Consider the following 23,128-nt stretch of genomic DNA (forward strand, 5'->3'; position numbering starts at 1 on the left):
ACAAAATGGCAGGATACATGAAGGAAATTAACAGTAACAATACAGAAGTCTTACACTGAAGCAACACAAAATAAGCATTATGAATTTTTTAAAAAGTTATTCAGTTTGATTTTTTAAAAACTAGGATGAGAGGGAGACAGAAATGCAGAAAACCTACAGAAGACTTAAGTACTATATGTGTTAGCATGTTCACAGCCTCTTTGCAGGTGTTTTTTCATAGCCTTGATAGCACCAGAGAACAAGAATTCCAATATGTCTGCTCAGCATCTAAGTTATCAAAATGGGCAAAACTAATTGGTCTCTGAAAAAATAAAAAAATCATCTCCTTTCTCTGTAAACAATGGGATGCCTGGAGTGTGACATTCTACTTCAGCTGAACCTCTCAGTTCTTCCCTCATGATTCCAATTGTGCTTGAAAATGGTTACAAAATTAATAGAGGAGATGTGTATCAGCTCTTTCATACAAGGAATGAGTTTACCAATCTGTTACTCGAGTATGCTTTTCATGCAACAAATATTATACTCAGGGATATTGTTAATAGAAATGGTGGCCATGAGAAAAGAATATTACAAGATTGTTACTTCTGTATTTTCATAGAAAATTGCAATTTTATGTAATTGTTTTCTTAATCTAAGAACATTTCAGGTTCTCACAATGAAACTACTATTCTTGGACTAGAACCATTCAGCATTTATTTCATCAGCATTTCTGCATTCACAAAAGTTGGAAATGGCAATCAGTTCAGTAACATTGTAGAATTCACAACAATGGAATCAGGTAGGATTGTTTCAGTGCAGTGATGAATACTTGCTATTTGCTTTCTTGGTTGAAATACATTCTCTCCAACCTCTTTCAATTTAGAATAAAAATGCTTCTCAACCTCTTATTTTGTATTGGCAACATTCACATTTCCCCTTCTACCTTAAAAAAAGTGCTGAAGATTCCTCCCTATGATTCTGTTTGAGTTAAGATTATTTCTATAGAGTACGATTTAATTTGCATGATGAAGACAAAATACAGAGCCTCATCCAGTCTATTTGATGAGATGAAGCATCAGGATTTAGGTTAGTGGAACACCCAGTTGAGCTGTATATTCTGTTGCAATGTCACTGCAAAGGGTACACTTGGCAACATGTGTCCTATGTGCTAAAAACAGCTGTGTCCCTTTCACTCAGACAGTGGCACACATTAGATGTGGCAGGGAGGAATAAATAGTACGCTCATTTCACTCACTCAACTTCTGAGGCATATCTACTTCCTCATGCCAATCTTCTGTCTTTCAGTCAGATAATTACTGTGCTGTGCAGGGCCAAAGCCAGAAATTTTGGGGGGTGGGGTGGGGGTGGGGGTGTTGAAACTTTTTTTAAGCGAATCAAGAAGAATAGTTCCATAACGTAAAATAATTTAGAAATCAGGCTCCATCAATAAACTTCAGTGGACGCTCATGGGGATTTGGTTAACCAGTTAAAATTCATGAGTAACCTAACTTCCCAAGTTCTGCTTAAATCCTAGTTCTGGGTATCTGTTGTCCTTCTTGTTCTCTTCTTCCATGCCATCTGTGGCTGATGTCTTGAGACAGTGGGGGCCATATTCTCACCTATGTCCCTCTCCCAAAACAGACCATTTCAGTGTGGTATGAATGTCAGAAGTGAAGATTCTGACCTTTTGTTTGTTTTGGGATTTGAGGAGGAGCTCTGAAGTCATGCAGCAAATTACAATACCATATTTGTGGCTGGTTTGAGTGGATTTGACTGTTTGGAGAATTTTAAAAACCTCCCCCAAATGGACACAAATATTTTAATGTGCAGGGGGGGGGGGACACGGACGGACAGACGCCGGCACTTCACGAGCTACTCTTTGGGATCCCAAGGGCCTTATGCAGTTTACAGGATGCATTCGCTCACTCCTGGTCCATGTCTTTCCCACTGATGGCAAAAGGACTTTCCTGAACATAACATGATCTTTTCTTAAGCAATCCTGTCAAATATTGAAATGCTTGCCCTTCTTTAAAAAATCGCTAAGCTTGCTCTGAATTGCACTGTAATGCAATCGCCCTTTCAGTTTTGTAGGAATTTTAACCTCTAGTAAATGCTTCTCTTTGAAGCTCCAGATATTGTCCAGAATATCCAGTGCACTGCAACCAGCTGGCAGTTAGTTCTAGTGCAGTGGAATCCTCCTTTGAAGACAAATGGGATTATTATCCATTACATCATAACGTTTGGAAATAATTCAACCATCATATCTTCTGCTAATGAAACAGTGCATACTTTCAAAGACTTGTTATCAAATACCTCTTACCAGTTTAAAATAAAAGCTGCAACAGCTGCAGGGGAAGGAGAAGAACAGGCATGTAATGCCAGCACATTTCCAGAAAAAGGTAACAATTCATTTGATTATTTTTGGTGAATTCACCATCCTGTTCATATTCACTTTGCCAAACTAGTTCATGAACTTGTTTCTCACATCAGTTGCTCAGTGAATATTCATTGTTTCTTTTAATTCACTGGCTAAGAACTAAGCTATCAGTGTCGGAGGGGGAAGCAAAGCCATATTTGGAAGATAACTTACATTTCTGCTACACTATTTTAATTCTGAGTCTCTAGCTTCAAATATTTACTAGGAAATCAATCTTTTATTGGAATTATGAGTGATTTTTCCAAGTAAACATGTGCTCAAACTGATTCTGGCAACAATACCAAAAAAAGTGGTTGTTATTGGGTCAATGTTTTCCTAACTGTATGTTCACATGAATTGTTTTCTACTGAGTAGTAGCCATTTGAAACTGGAGACTTATGATTAGAAATGGAAACAGTTTTATAGTCATTCTCAGCTTCTTATTTATGGTGGTCTATGTTAGTCACAGACACATAGCCAACACTGAGTCACTCTCAAAGCATTTATTTTTGACACCAAGTGAAATCAAATTAGGCTCACTGTCTCACTGCAGTCTCTGAATAACAGCATTTGGAAGGATTGCTTGATTGTTTTAGTGTTTGGTCCATCACAACTGAATGCAATGGAGCATGGATGCCGTATATGTTTGCATATACATGTGTTTATGTTTTGTGTAATATTTATTCTGTTTTGCTAACACATACATTGGGTGTTTTGCTTCCTTTTATGGATGGAAATATAAATTTACATAGATGTTTTCAGTCATGAGAAGTGAACAGCTGAACAGATTTTTTCTAGGACTAAAGGAAGTTAAATTTGTTTTTAAGTCAGAACAGGTACATTTTAAGTGTAACTCCAGCCAAGCTTAGGGAAGAGTTAACCTCCCCGTGGTGTTAGTTTTACAGTCTGTGCCCTGTTCAGAAAATTTCATCTCATTTTCTGCCCCTGTGATAATTGGATTTTGAAAAATGTGGCTTGTTGTGGAAACAAGGGTTGGTGAAGAAGCTTCAGTGGAGACACCTTTTCCCTTAACAACTCTTTCAGGAGTGAATGTCACTTCCTAGTGATAGATTTATCTCATTTCCTGTTGTCTCACCCCCTTTCCTAACTGTAAGTCATTTGTACAAACAAAATCAATATTAAAATAATATTAAATAACAGCATTGCATCCAATTAAAACCTTAGTTTAAAACAGATTAAAAACAGTACACTGTTTTGTTAAAATTAGTGTCCAAAAGTTTTTTGTGTCCAAAAGTTTGCTGTGGGGGTGGGGTGGTGACGTCTGAACCTGTTGGTGAAAGGAAAACTAGGAGCTGCCCTAACTTTCCAAGAGAGGGTATTCCAAAATTAGAACCAGCCATGAAGAAAGTCTTCTCCATTGTTATCAGCAGCCATGCCATGATCCCCTGTAGATCTTAAACCTAGAGCAGGACATGTGGTTCTTCAAATAGCTTGAGCCCTAATTATATATGGACCTCATCACATGAAGTTGCCTCCTATGTTCTCCTTGCCTCTTCCTGGAATGCATTAAGCACACTTTGGGCTCACTTTCCAAAAGGTGCTGGATGCATCCTAGGACAGGTAAAAACCTCAATGTGATGAAATTCTGAGTCAAAACCAGTACTTTGAATTTTGTCTGGAAATAGGCTGACAGCCAGTAGACCTGTTGCAAAAAGAAATTTGGGGCCTTCCTGTAAAAAGCACCTGTTAGTAATCTGGCTACAGCTCTTTGAATCAGTTGAAATTTCAAAACATAGTACATATACTTTCAGTATTACGGAGACTCCTGTGAATGGAATGGCAGAGGATAGTTTTCACCCATTTGCCTTGCTCTCTGTGCACCTTGTTCAGTACTGTTCCAGAGGATTTTCTGGCCATCTGGGCCATGTTTGACTGAAAATGCATTGAGCTAATCAGGGAAAGAGAAACCAGAAAGAGTGACTTTTCCATGAGCAGAATTCTACTTATAGAACCTCTATAACTCCTTGATCCCTCACATTGCGTGAACTTAAGAGATATTTCTCTATCATGATGGCTTCTTTCAATCTTTATTAACCCATAAACTTCAGAAAGGGTTACAGATTCTACCAACCATCACAGGATGTGCTCCATAGCCTACAATTATATACATTACGGGAAGGTGAAGTATATCCCTGTTGAGGTAATTTTTTGCAATTACCCACCAAATACGTTTTTCCTCAAAAACACCTTCTAAGGGTGTGTGGTAAGTATTTCCAATATGTTTTGATACTCCTTGGCTTCCTAGAAGTCAAACATTTTTCCCTGCTCTGTAGGATGTGTGGCACATCTCCATCACGTGGAGGAGAGGGGGTTAAAAAAAAAAACAAGAATTGAATAGAAAATGACCACCACTTACTTCCACATGTTTAAAAAGACATCTTCTGGGTGGCGGTCCAGGAAGATCCCAAAACACAATAAAAATGCCTTCCATGTCCTAGAAGCCACCTGAAGATATTTGATGGGCAGTTTTTATGAAGGATCAGCCAAAGTTTCCTGGTTTGGGGGGGGGGGGAGGGAATAATGCATGCCCTTGCCTTCCTTAATTGGCCACATCTGATCTAGAGTTGTATAAGCAGATGCCAAGTATACAAGTGGCATGTAAATTTTCTGGACTGTGTTGCTTTTTTTTTAAGTCATCCTGAAAGCTTTGTCTGATAGTGGAGTAGACTATGTTCAATATATTTATTTCTTCTATGGCTTTCAAGAGATTCTAGGTTCTTAGTATGAGGCCCCTTCTACACTGCTGAATAAAATCCCACACTATCTTCTTTGAACTGAGATATATGGCAGTGTGGACTCAGATAACCCAGTTCAAAGCAGATATTGTGGGTTATTCTGCCTTGATATTCTGGGTTATATGTCTGTGTGGAAGGGCCCTGAGTTACAACTAAAATAATATTTTCTGATCTGATATGTTGAATTTTCAGTGAATTGCTTAAAGTGTTTTCTCATACCAGATAATCCATGAGTATGACCTTCCTTAATTTAAGAATGTTTAGTGTAAAAATCAGCAATGAATAATGAATATTGATATATTTTCCCAGCAAGCAGCAGTTTGTTTTTAAGGGACGGCAGGGGGATCATAACTGAATGGCCTGCAATAGCAATCTTGTTTCTCTATGTCTCCTGACAGCTCTAAGGTGGAAATTAGGTGACCCATGGGGTGAATGAATATTACCCTTTAAAGCAGTGGTCCCCAACCTTTTTTTTAACCAGGGCCCACTTGTCCAGGACCCACTTTGACCAGGGCCCACTCTGACCAGGGACCACTCTTCAACATTAGTACCAAAAGGGTTACGAATCAATTTTTGGTCAACTTTATATTCAGTTTGGTTATTTGGAATGCTGATTCAGAAAATTGCACAGTAGTTGCCATCTGCTCACCCACAGAAAACCATATTTAATTATCTAGAGCAATGCAATGGTCAGCTCTGTGGAAAGGAGAGGAAATAAAATAAATAAAGAGGAAGGAGGTTCACGGACCAGATTTTCGTTTTCGGGGCCCACTGCTGGGCTGCAGCCCAAAGGTTGAGAACCACTTCTTTAAAGAGTCAAGTAAGGCCCTCACCATTGCCATCTAATCTCTCCTCTCCCAAGCATCCAGTAATTTTTGACCCTCTCCCCCTAATGTTTTTCCCTAGTTGAATAAATAGCCCTTACTCCTTTAATAGGCCGCAAAGTAGCTTTAAAATGCTGTTTCAAAGCATCATTGAAAGAGCAAACAACAAGAAAAAACAAAGTAAAATATGTCTGGGAATGACAACCAATTACTAGGAATGATATAAGGTCCCTTCAGGTTGGCAAGAATGGCAGCAGCACCAATGGCCTCGGTCTTTGTGATCTCCAGAGGCATCAAAAATGAGATGGGGGCAGTCAACCAATCTATGGAGCATGGTTTAGTCAGTGGTATAATGGAACAAAGGACTGGAAGGGTGGCGTTCTGGGCTGTGTTTATGAGAATGGATTTTGACATCATTTGCCATCATCCATCTCTTTGGTTCCCTTTGGGTTAAGGTCAATCTCACAATAACAAAATCTTATATAGATTTTTCCAATGATGAAGACAGAAGTATTGCTTATAGATTCTGTATAATCTATATCATTTATATTATCTCTGTGTAGAAAGGACAAATTTACAAAATGGTTTACATGCAAGTTTATAAATAAATAAAATGTGCAAGGTTTATGACAAATCCAGTGCAATAATTTGAATGTGGCACTTGATTGTTTCGTTACTTTGGACAACAACGCAGGGCATCATTATTAGGATGTGCAGCTAGACTCATAGAGTTCAAAGGGACCACAAGGGCCGCCCAGTCCAACCTTCTGCAATTAAGGGGTTCATAACTAAAGCATTTCTGAAAGATGTCCAATCCCCACACACAAAGGCAATATATCCCATTATTTAACAGCTCTCATTGATATGTATTTCAAAATGAAAAATGGAGAAGTTATTTACTAATATAAATATGTAATAAATTCTTAAAATAGTACAGGACTATGCTTTACAGTTTGGCTTAAGCCTTCTTTTAAAAAACGTATGCTAACATAATTAAATGCAATGTGTTGCTTCATGTCTCTGGAGATTATATATCTATGTATATCTATATCCATATCTATATTACTTCTTGACTTGTGAACTGCTTGAGATGACAAGAGTTCAATTTACAAGAGGGTTAGTGTGAAAATATGAGATTTTAAAGTTCTATCAAAAATTTCCAGTTAATAAGAGCATTAAATATAAGTAAAGGTAAAGGTTTTCCCCATATAATCAGGTCAAAAATAACTGAGTCCCCTGCTGAAATCTGTTCCTTCACAGAACAACGGTAATTGTACTTTTCTTACAACACAAAGAGAACTTGATGCAGCCAAAAGAATTGATATATCCCAAACCTGAACTCAGTATTCCCTAGACTCCAATGACAAATAGTCAGCAGCTTCCTTCTTTGCTTTGCTCACTATTTGTTCTAGCTATAGATGTTATTAAGAGAGACATATGCCACTGTATATCAAAATGGGCAAATTATGATTGATACAAGTATATGGAGAGGGACAATGAAAAAGGTCAGATGTAATCATGTGAGCATATCTCTTTCCAGCACAGCCTTATTTAGCATCTTGTTTTCAGCAATTAACTCAAACTCCTGGCTATTGTAAAGTCAGGTGAATGAATGATTTTTGTCCTTTTTGTTTTTTAAGTTCCCAGTCCTCCCAGAGAGATAGCATTTTCAAGCGTGCAATCCACAAGTGTGACCTTGAGATGGAGAACCCCAGCTAGTATCTTTGGGTACTTTCAAAACTACAGGATTACTACACAATTGCGCTCAATCCATTGTGACAACTGGGAAGCTGAATGCATTGAATATGAGAAGGTGCAATATTCAGACCTTATTGATGATCTTACAGAGGAAACAGTTTATGATCTGAAAAAATTCAGATGGTATAGATTTAAAATTTCTGCAAGTACAAACGCTGGATATGGGGGCTCCACACCTTGGATTTCTACACAGACTCTTCCTGGATGTAAGTAAAAATGACTATTATACTTTATAATTTTATATCGATATCAAATTAAAAATACCGAGGCGAATTTAGACTGCAAACAAGTGATTATATGATTACCTTGTATTTGTTAAATAGGAAACCTATTAAAACTGTTTATAGAATGGGGTGGGGAAAATAAGGTATAGGAGTTAACTACAATATATACATTGTCACTAAAGAGGAATAAATAAAAAAACAGCCAAATAGTATTGCCCTGAATTTCTGTTTAACACTTCAGTTTGGACATTAGCAAAATAAAGGATGCTTATAACAAAATATACAGAATATAGTGTGTGTGTGTATGCACATAAACATAGCATAATATTATAATATAATATTATCTAATACTTTAAAAGTATTAACAAGATCAACAAGTGTAACATTACTTCTTAGTCCTGCATAAGCTTAATATAGTTAGGACTTCAAACTTTTAAAATAAGCATATTTTCCCCAATTCTGAGAAATACAGGGTGTTTGAAAAAGAACTCCCTATTCACCATTTAAATTAAATGGTGAATAGTGAGTTCTTTTTCAAACACCCTGTATACCAGAAAAGCATTAGTAGATGGCATTTCTAGGCAAATTTTCTCACTTGTGGATCTTAGTAGTTGCTTTTTGTCCTAATCATCAAAGCCAGTTGCTAATCTAGAATGTTTCAGACTGTGGAAATTCTTTAAAATTAGCTAGAGTAAAAATTTATTTGCATTTGCTGTTTCAAGTAAAACTTCAGTTAGATTAGGAACTTTATATAGAAATGTTTTAAACAATTAAGTCACAGTTGGCTACAGCAATTTGCTGTTATTAGCATCAGAACCTCTCTGTTCTCCTTCATTGTAGTATATAGGTTCCAAAACTTCTAGAAGCACCAAGCCTTGACATAGCTTTTTGAATGTTAGAGATTTTGAAAAAAAAAGTTTTTTAGATTCTATGGTGCATAATTTAAGTGGCAAAAATGCCTTTAGAGATCAGTTTAATTCTATAACAATAGGCAATTTTAAAACTGTGTTTCTGAATTCATTGACATGTTTTTACACATTTGTAATAATAAGAACATGTGTAGCTATCTCACCAGTGATATTTTTACTCCCACAGCTAGACAGATAGAGTACTCAGCCTTCTGTTTTATAGATTATCCTCCTAGGAACTGTCTTTCTGTCTCATAAAATAGTTTGATGGTACTGTTATTGCCCTGCTGATAAATTATATAGCTCCACTTTGCAATGGGATCTGCTTTATAAAGAACCCAACTATGTCGTTGCCATAATATTAAACCATACATTTGTTTCACAATAAGAGAAGAAATGTTGACAGCTGCTACTTTTCATAACATGGCGAGAAAAGCAATCCATGTTGAAATTATCTTTCATGCAGTTATAAACATAGTGGTTTTTTCTTCAATTCCATCTGGTTTTTCAGAATACTGAAGTCAGAAATGGAATAAAAGGAATTCAGCAGCTAACTTTTCTTGACATAAAGTGATGTAACTGCTTTTTCTGCTAAATATCTGCTTTTAATATAAGATTAAAATCACATAGTCTTTGCCAACCTTTCCTGTTAGTGCTGAAAACAATGCCTAAATCCAGTTAGTCTCAAGTAGAGTAGATTGGCTAAATCAATGAGACCTGAGTAAATTGTATGGGTTTACTGGGTCTAATGTAACTAGTAGACTAATATTTAGCTGCAGTTGTGTGACGTTTCCCCATTCCGATTGCTTTAAATTTTTAAAATACAGTAACTTCAGACTTATAGTCATAGAGCTGAAAGATACCACAACAGCCATCCAGTCCAGCCTGCCATGCAGGGACACACAATCAGTAAACTTATGTATAGGTTTTCTGGATTGTTTCTTCCAGTGTATAAGTATATGAATGAAAGAACATTAAGTAAAGGTAAAGGTTTCCCCTGACGTTAAGTCCAATTGTGACTGACTTTGGGGATTGGTGCTCATCTCCATTTCTAAGCCGAAGAGCCGGCGTTGTCCGTAGACACCTCCAAGGTCATGTGGCTGGCATGACTGCATGGAGCACCATTAGTTCAGCTAAAAATATCACTTCTAGTGCGAGAGAATTGGTCATCTATAAGGACATTGCCCAGGGGGCGCCCGGATGTTTTGATGTTTTACCATCCTTGTGGGAGGCTTCTTTCATTTCCCCGCATGGGGAGCTGGAGCTGACAGAGGGAGCCCATCCGTGCACTCCCTGCATTTGAACCGGCAGCCTTCAGGTCATCAACCCAATCTTCAAGTCAACAGTCCTGCCGGCCCAAGGGTTTAGCCCATTGAGCCATCGGGGCTCACACCAGTAGTGACTTGCAGTTTCTCAAGTCGCTCCTGACATGAAAAAAAAAAGCTAAGAATGTAAACAAAATAACTCCAGGGAGGGTTTACTATGTTCCTGCTAACTCTATTCCTGGTCTACACATGTTCACCTGCTTGTTGGACTTCTCTCAATTTCTCTGCAGATACAGACTAGTTACTCAGAGCATGACTCTAGTCAAAATATAGGGAGAACGGGTGCTGTTGAGTTGGGGTCAAAATGCACATTCATGTTCTCTTACTAATTCAGCAGGTGCACAATTGCTGTTGTGCTTATCATTAAATGTTTCATTTGGAAAAGTATAAAAAGACTTTCTTGCTGTGCTCCACTATTCATCTTAATAAGTAACATTAAATATGGCAATGAAGTCACCATGATGTAGTTGTTTGGGCATTGGACTACGACTCTGGAGACCAGAGTTTGAATCCCCATTCAGCCATAGAAACCTACGGGATCATCTTGGGCAAGTCACACTCTCTGAGCCCCAGAGGAAAGCAAAGATCTGAACAATCCTTGCCAAGAAAACTCTGTGATAGCTTCACCTCAGGTTTGCTATAAGTCATAAACAACTTGAAGGCAGACAACCACAACTAAAATACAAATCAATTTAGTTTGTCCCTGTTGACTCTCAATTGATTTTAAGCACACAACAAGCATAGTGAAAGATGCCATGCAATGATAAGAAGAAAGAGGCTCAATAGAAGGGAAAAGTTCAAATTTTCTCTGTCCCAATTACTGTATGCGTTTTTATACTGTTGCTGTCTTCATTCTATCTATATTTCTACTACGGTGTTTTGCAAGACAGTAGTTTTGAGTTCAAATAATAACATCATCTACAAAATTCCCCCAAAAAGTATATTAATGTGAAAAGCAGATTCCATTACAAATAAGCTGTGAGAAATAATTTATTCACTCTCATTGTGTCACGTGCCTCTACTTCACCAGGCAGACTTCTGTTAGATTAAAGATCAGAAGAAAGAATACCCCATTGCTTCTGTCCCTGATTTTTCAGAGATTTTGCAGCAATGGAATAGAAATTACAATTTCATTTTAGTAATTGTTCCTCTGGAAAATATTGTAGAGCTGGACAGAGTTATTTCATTAATAAACCTGAATGCCTCCCCCCAATCATCCAAATGGCTGTAAAAAAGTATTTAAAATGCTTTTAAAATGTGATAATGCATAGTTTTATCTTTTAAAAACTGCCCTTTCCAAAATATGTTGCCATGAAGTGAATGAAGCCTGAATCATAGGATGTGTTCAAGCATCAGAGGGTCAGCCTTACTTTTTGAAGACCTGCTCTGTAAAATGATAAGCTATCCAGACGTACCATCCAGCTAACAAACTTAACTGCTTTTTTAGCATCAGGACACAGATGGATGGGAAAAAATGACCCTGACCTCCATAAGACCCACATTCCTGTGCAAGCATAGAAGCATGATAATCAGGAAATGATGGTTATTAGTTACAGAAAATGCATTATTGTGAAAACCAGGAGAAAAGTGCTCATGAGAGGAAGTGATTGGATTATAGGGGAATGAGTGAATAAGACCAGGTCATTCCTACTGAGTAAATTGCTGTGATTTATAAGAGAAAAGGGTATGGTGATATCTCGCCCCATTACTGGCTAGACTCATTTCACAAACAATCTTAAATCAGCATATGACAGTTACTCATTGGCACAAATTTTGCTTTTGTAAGATGTTTGTCATAAGGCTCCAAGACTGAAGCTAATAGATTCCCAATTTTAAGTCTTACTTTAGTTATACCAATTATGCTATTGCTTGGTGAACATTTTTCAGCTATGATGAAAGACAGAAAAAGCTTGTTTTGACATTACTAGCAAAGACTTTGAAAAGCATTAATTACTATGATTCTGAAGGCACTTATATAGAAGTGTCCAGATGTACATCCCTTTGAGCCCATGGTGGCTATACCTTTAATTCAACCACTATTTATTTTGAGATTTCCAGAGTCTGAACTGGTCGCATAATGCTGGCAGCCACATGACAAATTCAGATTAGCTACTCAGTTGCAGCTGCAGTTCCCAAAACTTGTATTTGCAAATAGGTTCTCAAAAGCAGGAGCTGCTGAACTTGCTGACCGAAGGTTGGCGGTTCGAATCCAGGAGCGAAGTGAGCTCCCGCTATTAACTCCCAGCTTCTGCCAACCTAGGAGTTCAAAAACATGCAAATGTGAGTAGATCATTAGGTACCACTTCTGCGGGAAGGTAACGGCGCTCCATGCAGTCATGCTGGCCTGCAGACAACACCGGCTCCTTGGCTTAGAAATGGAGATGAGCACCAACCCACAGAGTCAGACACAACTAGACTTAATGTCAAGGGAAACCTTACCTTTACTCTCAAAAGCTGGTTCAGCCAGAGTTAGGTGCATGGGCAATTTGCATATATATGACCAGTTGCCTCAATGGACTGTGGCATGCATTTAGTAAAAACAAGTACTGTCATGGTCTCAAAGGACATTGTGAACAATCTGACAGGTCTGGAACATACCTCACAAAAGGGAGATTGTTATACAGAGTCTAAAATATAGTAAGCTTTTTCAGCCATGAAACAGGAATAAATGTCTTTATTGATTAAAATCTTTTCATCTCATCTTTTGTCAAATGATCTCAGAGCAAGACACACACACCAGAACCATTCAAAGCCATGTAGCAATTTATAGCAATATGAAATGATGTAAAACAATTTTGAAATCATTTTTACTGACGTTACGAACAAGATAGGTTATGTAGGTTTGTTCTTAAGTTGAATTTGTATGTAAGTCAGAACAGGTACATTTTTAAAGTGTACCTCCAGCCAAATGTGTGTGTGTATGTGTATGTGAATATATAAAAATGCTTTGGTTTGCATAGGGAAAGTTTAACACTCCCATGGTGTTTGTTTTGCTGTCTGTGCCCCTGTTCAAAAGATCTTGACTCATGCTGTCCTTGTGATAATTTGATTTTGAAAAAAAATTCTTGTGAAAACAAGAGCTGGTGAGAAAGTTTCAGTGGAGACACCTTTTCCCCATGATAACTCAGATTTCTCTCACTTCCTGTTGTCTCACTCCTTTTTGGAACTATGAGTTGTTTGTAAGTCAGGTGCTTGTAACTTGGGAGTGTGTGTATACACACATACATTACACAGGCCAACAAAAAAAATCAGGTGTCTTGGTTTTTAGGCTTGTGCCTGGGGTTGTTTGGAGCGCTGATTCAAAATATTGCATTGGATAGCATCAGCTCTAGTTTCTCAGATATGCTTACCATGATTTTCTGATGGCAAATGGATGAAGACAGGTTGATAGCATATACTCTGTATCTCAAAAACTAGAGGTGGTAGGGGGAAACTGGTGCCCTTTTTGGAATCAGCAGGTCAAATATGCCCAGAAACAGATCTAACATTTGAGACAGGAAAATGTGTGTTGGCCAGTGTTATTCATATAGTATAGGTTGAGTCTTCTTTTTCCAGGAATCCAGAATCTAAAATACTCCCAAAACCAAAAGCTTTTCCTATGTCCCTACTCCATCTTTGAAGAAAAGACGTAGTTGCACATCCAGCCCTTGCTGAGTTTTACTCAAGGAGTTTTCACTCTACCACAGTATGGAATGTATTGGGGGAAAGGAAGTGGGGAGGACTCTGAGATCTTCTGCTGGACTTACACAAATCCCCTGTAAAAAGTCTAAATGTATCCAGCTGCTGCAGTCTGCCCAGCCAATCCACACTGTGTTTTCCTTCCGCCTAGCCAAGGGCAAGGTGGGGCAGATGCCAAATTTAGATGTCTTGAAAGAACAGGAAATTGTTAGTTATTTACTTTGTTAGTATTGTATTTTTACTGCCAGACATGAGAGAGGTTCCTGTCCTATCTTCTGTCACATGTCCCAGAATAACTTGGCTTTGCAACTTAATATGGGAACTAGGCACCAAAATGGCTTGGGGTGTCTCTGCATATAGACTATTTTCATGCACATAGCTTCTATGTTTTCAGTCACAATTAAAATTAACACATGCAGTAACAAAATATCCGCATATAAAGATTCCTATACTTTTGACTATTCTATACATATGGCTTGAACCAGCTAGTAAGTAATGTTAGACTAGGATAAAAATGTGAGAATTGGTTTTTCTAATTGGAATTCTCCAAATGAAGTCATTTTCTCTGAACTAAGTATAATTCTTGATGTTTATAATTTTTTTTCCCCTACAGCTCCAGATGCTCCCCCTGAAAATGTAACCGTGGTAGTTACATCTCCTTATAGTATTAATATTAGCTGGAATGAACCTCTCGTCTTAACTGGACCGACATTCTACCTTATTGACATTACCTCAGTAAGTCATTTCAGTTTTTGATTCTTTGAGTCCTAGGCCCTTTCTACACTGCCATATAAAATCCAGATTATCTGCTTTGAACTGGATTATATGGCAGTGTAGACTCAGATAATCCACTACAAAGTAGATAATGTCGATTATCTATGTTGCTAATCTGGATTATATGGCAGTGTAAATCAAGCCTCAGATCACTATTAAGTCACTGCATCAATGGGACAGTCTAAGGACATCAGCTAGCCTGTACAAATTTTTTAGAACAAATGTGTTTGATTTTCAGTGACAGAAGCTTTGCCTAGCCATCACAATTGTTGTTTATTTCCTTCAAATCATTTTGATTCACGAGGATCCTAAGAATAAGGACCTCATCACATTGAGGTCTTATTCCATGGGGCACTGGGGGGGATTCGCAATGCAATGTGGTGAATAAATGGGGCAGCAGAGCCCCACCAGAAATTTCCTGATGTGATGTGATGGCATCTGGTGGGCTTTGAGGAGGAAGTGTTCTGTCAGTATGCAAGGATGCTGATTTTTCCATGTGTGATGAGGTGGTTTGAGTCCACCAAGACATTCTATCATCAACTGCCCTTCTCATACCCTGCAGACAAGGCTGTAGCTTCCTTGGTTGAGTTTTTCCACCAATTTCCTATTGCTTCTCACTTTACCATGTATTTCAATCTTTTCTAATCAATCATGTTACCTCATGATATGACCAAATACAATAAATGTTTTTGTCATTTTGGTCCCTAGGCTTGGTTTGATCTAGGACACATTTTGGGCAGTCCATGGTATCCATAGAACTGCTTTTTATTTTGATTAATTATATCTACTTAAAAAGCCCTTTTCTTGAGCAGAAGCAGTTTGTTCGTATTCAGTTCTGAAGGAAACATTACAATGTGCATCAGAAATCTAAACAGCGATAGGCTAGAGAAGAAAATTGTGTGTTTGTTGTAAAAAAAAAAAAGAGCAATGTCAAATAAGTCTGGTGATACCTCTGTATATATCAAGACAAAGATTTACACCATAGAGGTGAAATTCAAAGACAATTTTCTGTCCTCACTTAACATGTTTCTGGTTTAGCCATACATTATTGCAAGTTAGTGAATCTTATTGTCCTGAACTATTTAACTTCAAACATTTTTAAAGGACTAAATGCATTTTTGATGATGATGATGATGATTAAAGATAATGCAAGTTTATATGTTATATTACTGTCTTCCGCGGGGGGTTTCATCCCCTGGGGTTGTATAAAATATACAATGACTGATAAACTTCTCAGTCAATAGCCAAAATAAGCCAGTTTTAGCTCACTGATTCAAACAAGATTAAGATTGTGCTTCTATGAACATTTATTTGGGAGTATTCAAATTCTCACTGAATTCAGTGAGATGTACTCAACACAGATATTTATTGGACTGCATTGTATTTAAATCTCAGTATTTAAATTTAACCTAACAGTCTTTAGAACCTTGAAGCAGTATTGAGAAGAGATAGAGTAAATGCCTCACTCCTAGAAGATTTTATTTTAAGAAATAATGTCGACATGATCTGCAGCTACAGGTGTTAACTCTATATAGAGAAGACTATAGATGTTTACGCTCCAATAAAAATATCAATCTGGCTGTAGTGAAAATCCTGGAATACAATTTTGTAGCACTCTTGGGAAACTGTTCTACTACTTCATGAGAAAGCTGTATTCTACAACAGTACTTTATTGAGGTTATTATCATACATTTTCAAAAAGTGTTAAGGCAGTTTTTAAAAAATCTTTTTTTGATTTATTTAATTATTATCCCACCTTTCTCTTGCCATGAAACCCAAGGTGCTTCTAACAATGCCAAAACATAAATCTATATCCTTGATAATTGAAAAGTTGAATACAATCAAGCAGAATATATTAAAACATCAATTATTTTTTTAAAAATACAATCATTTAAAAACATAATAATAAAGACAAGAATGCACACACATACGCTATAAAAAGATTCTCTTAAACCAATTAAACATATTCCTGTTTAATTAGAAAAGTCTTTATCTCACAAAGAAAAGAGAGCAAGTGGAGGGGCAGCAAGGGAGTGACCACTGCAAAGGCCCCCCTCTCGTATCCTCATCACATGGGTCTGTGTTAGTGGTAGGAGCAAGAAAAAGCCCCCCAAAAGATTCAAAGATACTGAAGAAATGTCATATAAATCTGTAATTGTGGCTCATTGAAGTTGAGGGTCTTCTAAATATTTGAGAATTGGAGGAAAATATATTACTTATTTTTTAAAACATCAATACTTGTAGTTAAGTTTTGTTTGTATTGCTTTTTATCAAAAATCTCAAGATAGAACTTTTTTTTTTTTTTGCTTACCTGGCTTATTCTCTGTCATAACACTCATGCTATCATACTTCAGTTTTAATAAATTTTACTTCCACCTTAACTATGTTGTTGTTTTATACAGGTGGATACAGAGGATTACAAAGCCTCATTTGTCAAAACAAATGAGGAAGAAACAACCCTTGCTATTTCCGGTTTAATGGCATTTACAAGATATTCTGTAGTGGTCACTGCATTTACAGGAGATATACATGCTGCACATAATGAAGGCAAGCCTAGCTCTGCAGTTATTGTTTCCACATCTGAAGCAGGTAAGACTGTGTGTGTGTGTGTGTGTGTGTGTGTGTGTGTGTGTGTGTGTGTGTGTCTGTGTGCATGTATATATATGTGTGTGTGTGTGTAGATATATATATATATATATATATATATATATATATATATATATATATAGAGAGAGAGAGAGAGAGAGAGAGAGAGAGAGAGAGAGAGAGAGAGAGAGTTACTGGTATATGCTGTCAAGTCAACTGTGATTTGTGACAACCCTATCATAGTGTTTTCCTGGCAATGCTTAACCAGAGGATATTTGCTGTTGCCTTGTTCTAAAGCTGAGAAAATGTTTGGCCAAGGTTATCCGATGAGTTTCTGCTGAAGTCATGGGTTCAGATCCAGATCTTCTGGAGTGATATTCCACTACTCAAACTCTACACCACACTGGTTCTCTTTTAAATCTTATTCAGCTCTTTTAAGCTACCTTCTCAGGCATGGCCCTAAAAGTCACAATGTGGATTAGAAGTGATCTATAAAATGATGTTCTTGTTTTATTGCCTTGAAGTAATTTCTTACTTATGGCAACTCAATGGGAAATTATCTTATCTCTGATAGATTGATTAAAATTGAGTAAAGTATCAATTATCGACATTTCTTCCAGTACCCAGAGACCCACTTAGTAACGTAACATTTCAGAGGATACCCAATGAAGTAACAAAATTTCAGGTGACATTTGTACCACCATCGGAACTCAGTGGAAATATTCAAGTATATCAAGCGATGGTCTACAAAGAAGATGACCCAACTGTCTTCCAAATCTATAATCTAAGTGTTATCGACAGAACAAACAAGTCAGTTACTGCTCTAATAGAAGGACTAAAAGGAGGCTATACATATAATATCAGTGTAAGTTGAATACTGTATCTTTTTCTTTAATGTTAATTAATAAGTACAATTTTCACTCTGTATCTAGGGGTTCTGCAAATATTATGGCTTTAAAAAAAGAAGAAGCTAAACTTGATTTTCTTGTGCACCAAGCACTATGCTGATGTGTAGACATTCCTTGCTGTAGCTTCCCATCATTTCACAAATCCTGAAGTTCTCTTCTACATTTGTTTGTTTGCCACTCTTTGTGTGTGTGTGTGGGGGGGATGCCATTTTACAATGCCATTACATATAATGGGATTTTTTAATATATATATAAAATCTATTTTACTATGCCATTATATATAACAGAATGGGCATCCATGGATTTTGGCATCTACGGGGGATCCTGGAACTAAGCCCCAATAGATATCTACTGTATATTACAATACTGCCTGAAGATTTCAGATGCAATAGACCAGTGGTTCTCAAGCTGCGGTCCTCAGATGTTTTTGGCCTACAACTCCCAGAAATCCCAGCCAGTATACCAGCTGTTAGGATTTCTGGGAGTTGAAGGCCAAAAACATCTGGGGACCCCAGGTTGAGAACCACTGCAATAGACTAATACTCTAAAATTGCCTACCGATATAACCTCTAAATATTGTGTGTATGTGTGTAAGGGTATGTATACAGATACAATGAAACATTTGCAATAGTCCCTTTAAGTCTTATATGCTTATGTTTAACAAGCCAAAGTGCAATCAAATGTTTTAATTATATTTAGGTGTATGCACTCAATGGTGCTGGTGCAGGGCCAAAGATCCAACTGAAAATCACAACAGACATTAAAGGTAGGGTCATACCATGGTTTTGCAATTTTAATATGAAACAGAATGGCTGTAGAAATATAATGTAAACTTTGTTTCATTTGCTTTTCCATATTTTAGGAGCGTCATATTCTGGCGTACTCTAAATATGCCGTTTTTCCCAGCCTAATCTTACATTGTATTCAGCTACAAAGCTAAATTATGTTAACTTCTGGAAAAGTAGCAATATCATTCAGTTGATTAGTTAATTGGCCAGCTGTACAAAGGCTGGAATCTGGTGGAACTTATTTCCAAGTCATCATTATCATCATACTGAAATGTATTTTAATCTGTTCTAGCAATAACATGATACACTAGCTGGTATGAGGTGCACATAATTTGAATGAGGTTCCGATCTTTGTCACTTACTCATGACATTACTTGTAATGTTTACAGCAGAACTGTTTGCACAATTTGAATCATTTTATGGGCCATTACTTACAATGTTCATAGAAAAAGAGATGGAAGGAAGCACTTGGATCATGATGCCTATGGGTGCTAATATGGCAGTTCTGATTTTCTGTTATGGTGTTCAGGGCCTTATGTAGGTGGGCTATTTGAATAATATTATGGGTATTTGAAAATTTACTTTAAAGTAACTGGAAAAGTACTGCAATTGTTGGATTTAACAGAATAGCATTGTACCATTTATCTATCATAAACAGAACCACCAAGACCTAGTAGGAAGCCAATGCCAGTTTATGATACCAGTGGAGCCCTACTTGTGACTTCAACGACAATTACTATTCGTATGCCAATTTGTTATTATAGTGATGATCATGGACCAATAAAAAAAATCCAAATTCTAGTTGCAGAAGTAGGAGGTATGCAAATCTGTGTTGTTAAATTAAATGTGCCATCTTCATTGCTTTTGAGGGTTCTACTTTTTATTCTCTTTGATTTCCCTACACATTTCATTGTGCTGACTTAATATTTTTGGAGAAGCTTGTCAGCTGTAATACTAATTTAAACTATAAAGAGCCTTAATGGCTACAACAGACTAACACAGAAACCCTCTGGAAAACAGTCATTTAACCCTGCACAAAGATCATGAGCCAAAAGATCTCTAATTCTTCTGTATATATTTCTAGTGTAAACCACTTTATAAGAATAGGCACCCTACATGGTAAGCCTACAGAGTACTAAAGTAGCTAAATAAGTAAATAAAGTATAATCTTCAATTCCTACTTTTTGTTCTCTTTGAATTCTTTGCATACTTGGATTTCTTTTGAGTTATTCTTACCTATGCATATATTACAACGCCCATATCTGTGGAACTGAAATTTGCAATTTCTTTTATCCATGTCTGACAAAATATTTCTTCTCTAGGCATTTTCTAGGTCTTTCATTGATATTGTTGGGGCAGAGATTCTTCAGTTCTATAGAACTTGCTTTGGTTTTGTATATCCATGAAAAATCCAGGAAAATATCCTTTGCAGATATGGGTGTCATAGTGTATTTTGTTTCTTAAGGCATGTAAATTATCATAGTTCAATACATATTCAAAGCCACAGATGACACTAAGGACCTTATCAGACAGTCAGTGGTAAAGTGAGGTACAACAGGTGAAATCATGGAGCAGCAGAAGGAACCGTCACACTCTGTTCCCTACCATTGGAGTCCAGTAGAATGTATTTGTAGAGTTAACTATTCAATTTTATTTTGTTTCAGACTATAATACATATTTCTTTCTTTCTTTCTTTTTTCAGTTCAGCATGATGGCAATGTAACCAAGTGGTATGATGCCTACTTCAAGAAGCCAAGGCCCTATTTTGTCAATGAAGGCTTTCCAAACCCTCCATGTGTAGATGGAAATGAAGGACTGAGCAGCAAAGAAGATGTATATGTAATAGGGGCTGATAGTACATGTATGATACCAGGAAGTGAAGAACAATATTGTAATGGCCCTCTAAAGGCAAGAAAGCAGTATTTGTAAGTGTTTGACAAGTGTCTTCTGTCTGCATAGTAGATAATTAGGAGTTTGTGTGTGCATGCATCAGGGTCTATATTTTCCTGCCCGTTTAAGAAAAAAAACAATAAAATATTATCTTAAGTTCAACAAAATTAAGGGAAAAATAGACACCCAAGGATATTTTGGTAGTGGTCTGAAAGGGGTCCATAAAATCTGTTTTCTTTAAGGATGTCTGAAGCTGCCCAGCTACTGTACCTTTAAGTGCTTTGTGCAAAACCCAAAGATATTAATGAAATGGTAGTAGTAAAACCTTGCTCATATTATATGAACTCAAATTAATTCCAGTATTAGAACTAACACAAACAGATCTTATGGTCCAGTCTGTTAGACAAGTATGACAAGCACATCAGATTATTTTTCTAAGGCTATAATTTTGATTTACAAACCAGACATTGGTTTTAGGAGATTTATTTTATACCATTTTAGAGAAATGAATCAATACATATAAATACATATAACTAGCTCATACATGATGCCTACAATACAATATCTGTATCTGTGCGGGATACATTCCTAGACTTACCATGGAAATGGGAAACCCGAGATAATAGTGAACACTATTGATATAAATGACTTTCAGAAGAAGCATTCAATAGAACCATGCTGCAAGACCTAGAGAATGTCACATAGGTATACAGTGACCATTTAATGTTTCAAACCGTTTTTGAAGAAAGTGGTTTTGCTATGTGGATTATTAAATAGGAAATCCTTGAACCAGTTTGAGATCTAGATGGTGAATACAAAAACCAAAGAACACTGGTGCACATTAAGGGCTTTCTTTCATGTGCTTTTTCAGGGGTTTCTTGTCTGGCTACTGCAATTTGAAAGCATTTTAGAATTTCATTGAATGGTCAGTGTAGATGGGACCTCTATGAATCTCCAGTAGAATCATATCATATAATCATGCTGGAGGTCTAGAAAATGACTAGAAAGAACATCTTTCAATACAACTCTATGTTCAACTTCTATGTGGTGTTGCCTTTGAAGACCGAAAGCTCCAAGTAGTCCAACAGACAGCAGACAGATTACTCACCAGAGTGACGCACTGGGAGCATACAACCCCCTGTTATGTCAGCTCCACTGGCTGCCAGTCTGCTATCGAGCACAATTCAAAGTGCTGGCTTTAGCCTATAAAGCCGTAAACAGCTCCAGCCCCACTTACCTATCCGAATGTATCTCTTCCTGCTCTCAGTCTCATCCCCTTAACAAGTGTGACTGGTGAGGACGAGAGATAGGGCCTTCTCGGTGGTGGCCCCTTGGCTATGGAACTCCCTCTCCAATTATATTAGATTAGCCTCCTCCCTCCTGGTTTTCAGGAAAATGTTAAGTCCTGGCTATGGAACCAGGTGTTCAGGGAATAGGGCAATAGTGCAATATGGAACTGACACAAATGCAGCAGCATTAATGATGACCACGGGTTTAGGGCAATGTTTTTATCAGTTTTACCAGATTTATTTATTTATTTATTTATATGTTTTATCTGTTTATTGTTTAATATGATGTATTATGTACTGTGTTTTTGCAATGTGACACTAAAGTGGCCAATCTGTAAGCCGCTCTGAGTCCTTTTTGGGGGTAGAAGAGGGGGGTAGAAGTATAGTAAATATAAATAAACTTCCAGTGGAAGCATATCATTGAGTCACTCTAGAAAATGCCTAGAGATATTTTGGGGCTGGGGGGATGCTGGTAGGAGAAAAAGTGGCTACTGGTCCTGTGAGCACAAGAGTTGTGTTCTGTAATTCTTAAATTCCTTAATTTCATTTTTCCTGGTTTTGCCTGCTTTTAGCTACAATATGGATCCTTTGCTAGATGCATCACCAGTCTGCTTCACTGTTCTTTAATTTCTGTCTTTTCTTTTACAGATTTAAATTCAGAGCTACAAATATCAAAGGCCAGTTTACAGATTCAGACTACTCTGACCCCATCAAAACTTTAGGTAAATGGAATGTGTTACTACTAACATTTATTCATGAGAGGGAGAGACACACACACAAAACCTGAAGCTGCATTTCTGAAATTTTCTTTTGTGTGCAAACAGAAGGAAAATGTAGGTACAGGGCTTCATCAGCTTTCTCATTTACAGCACCTTGTGACAGCTTGCAGGTATACCCTGCAGACGTTTTTCTTTAGATGGTACAGTAGAATTTTGACAGCTGAATGTGTAAGTTACTTGCTAAATGAAGTCACATGTACTTCTTCTGTCTTCTTGCAATGTTTAGAATTACTCAAGTAATTCTCC

The 23,128-nt window shown here is 37.1% G+C and overlaps 1 protein-coding gene across 4 annotated transcripts in view; it reads left to right on the forward strand.

The window, feature by feature from the left end:
• ptprq (protein tyrosine phosphatase receptor type Q) overlaps nucleotides 1-23,128 on the forward strand; it is a 116,425-nt gene that overhangs the window by 61,837 nt on the left and 31,460 nt on the right. For all 4 annotated transcript variants that reach the window (XM_062982668.1, XM_062982669.1, XM_062982670.1 and 1 more), the window contains exons 42-51: nucleotides 637-778; nucleotides 2,106-2,378; nucleotides 7,616-7,939; nucleotides 14,482-14,603; nucleotides 17,045-17,231; nucleotides 17,849-18,093; nucleotides 18,836-18,902; nucleotides 19,583-19,741; nucleotides 20,627-20,849; nucleotides 22,752-22,825. In XM_062982668.1, the coding sequence (XP_062838738.1) occupies nucleotides 637-778; nucleotides 2,106-2,378; nucleotides 7,616-7,939; nucleotides 14,482-14,603; nucleotides 17,045-17,231; nucleotides 17,849-18,093; nucleotides 18,836-18,902; nucleotides 19,583-19,741; nucleotides 20,627-20,849; nucleotides 22,752-22,825 (1,816 nt within the window). The remainder of the gene's footprint in view (nucleotides 1-636; nucleotides 779-2,105; nucleotides 2,379-7,615; nucleotides 7,940-14,481; nucleotides 14,604-17,044; nucleotides 17,232-17,848; nucleotides 18,094-18,835; nucleotides 18,903-19,582; nucleotides 19,742-20,626; nucleotides 20,850-22,751; nucleotides 22,826-23,128) is intronic.

Source organism: Anolis carolinensis, chromosome 5 (assembly GCF_035594765.1).
Source record: "Anolis carolinensis isolate JA03-04 chromosome 5, rAnoCar3.1.pri, whole genome shotgun sequence".
Taxonomy (NCBI): domain Eukaryota; kingdom Metazoa; phylum Chordata; class Lepidosauria; order Squamata; family Dactyloidae; genus Anolis; species Anolis carolinensis.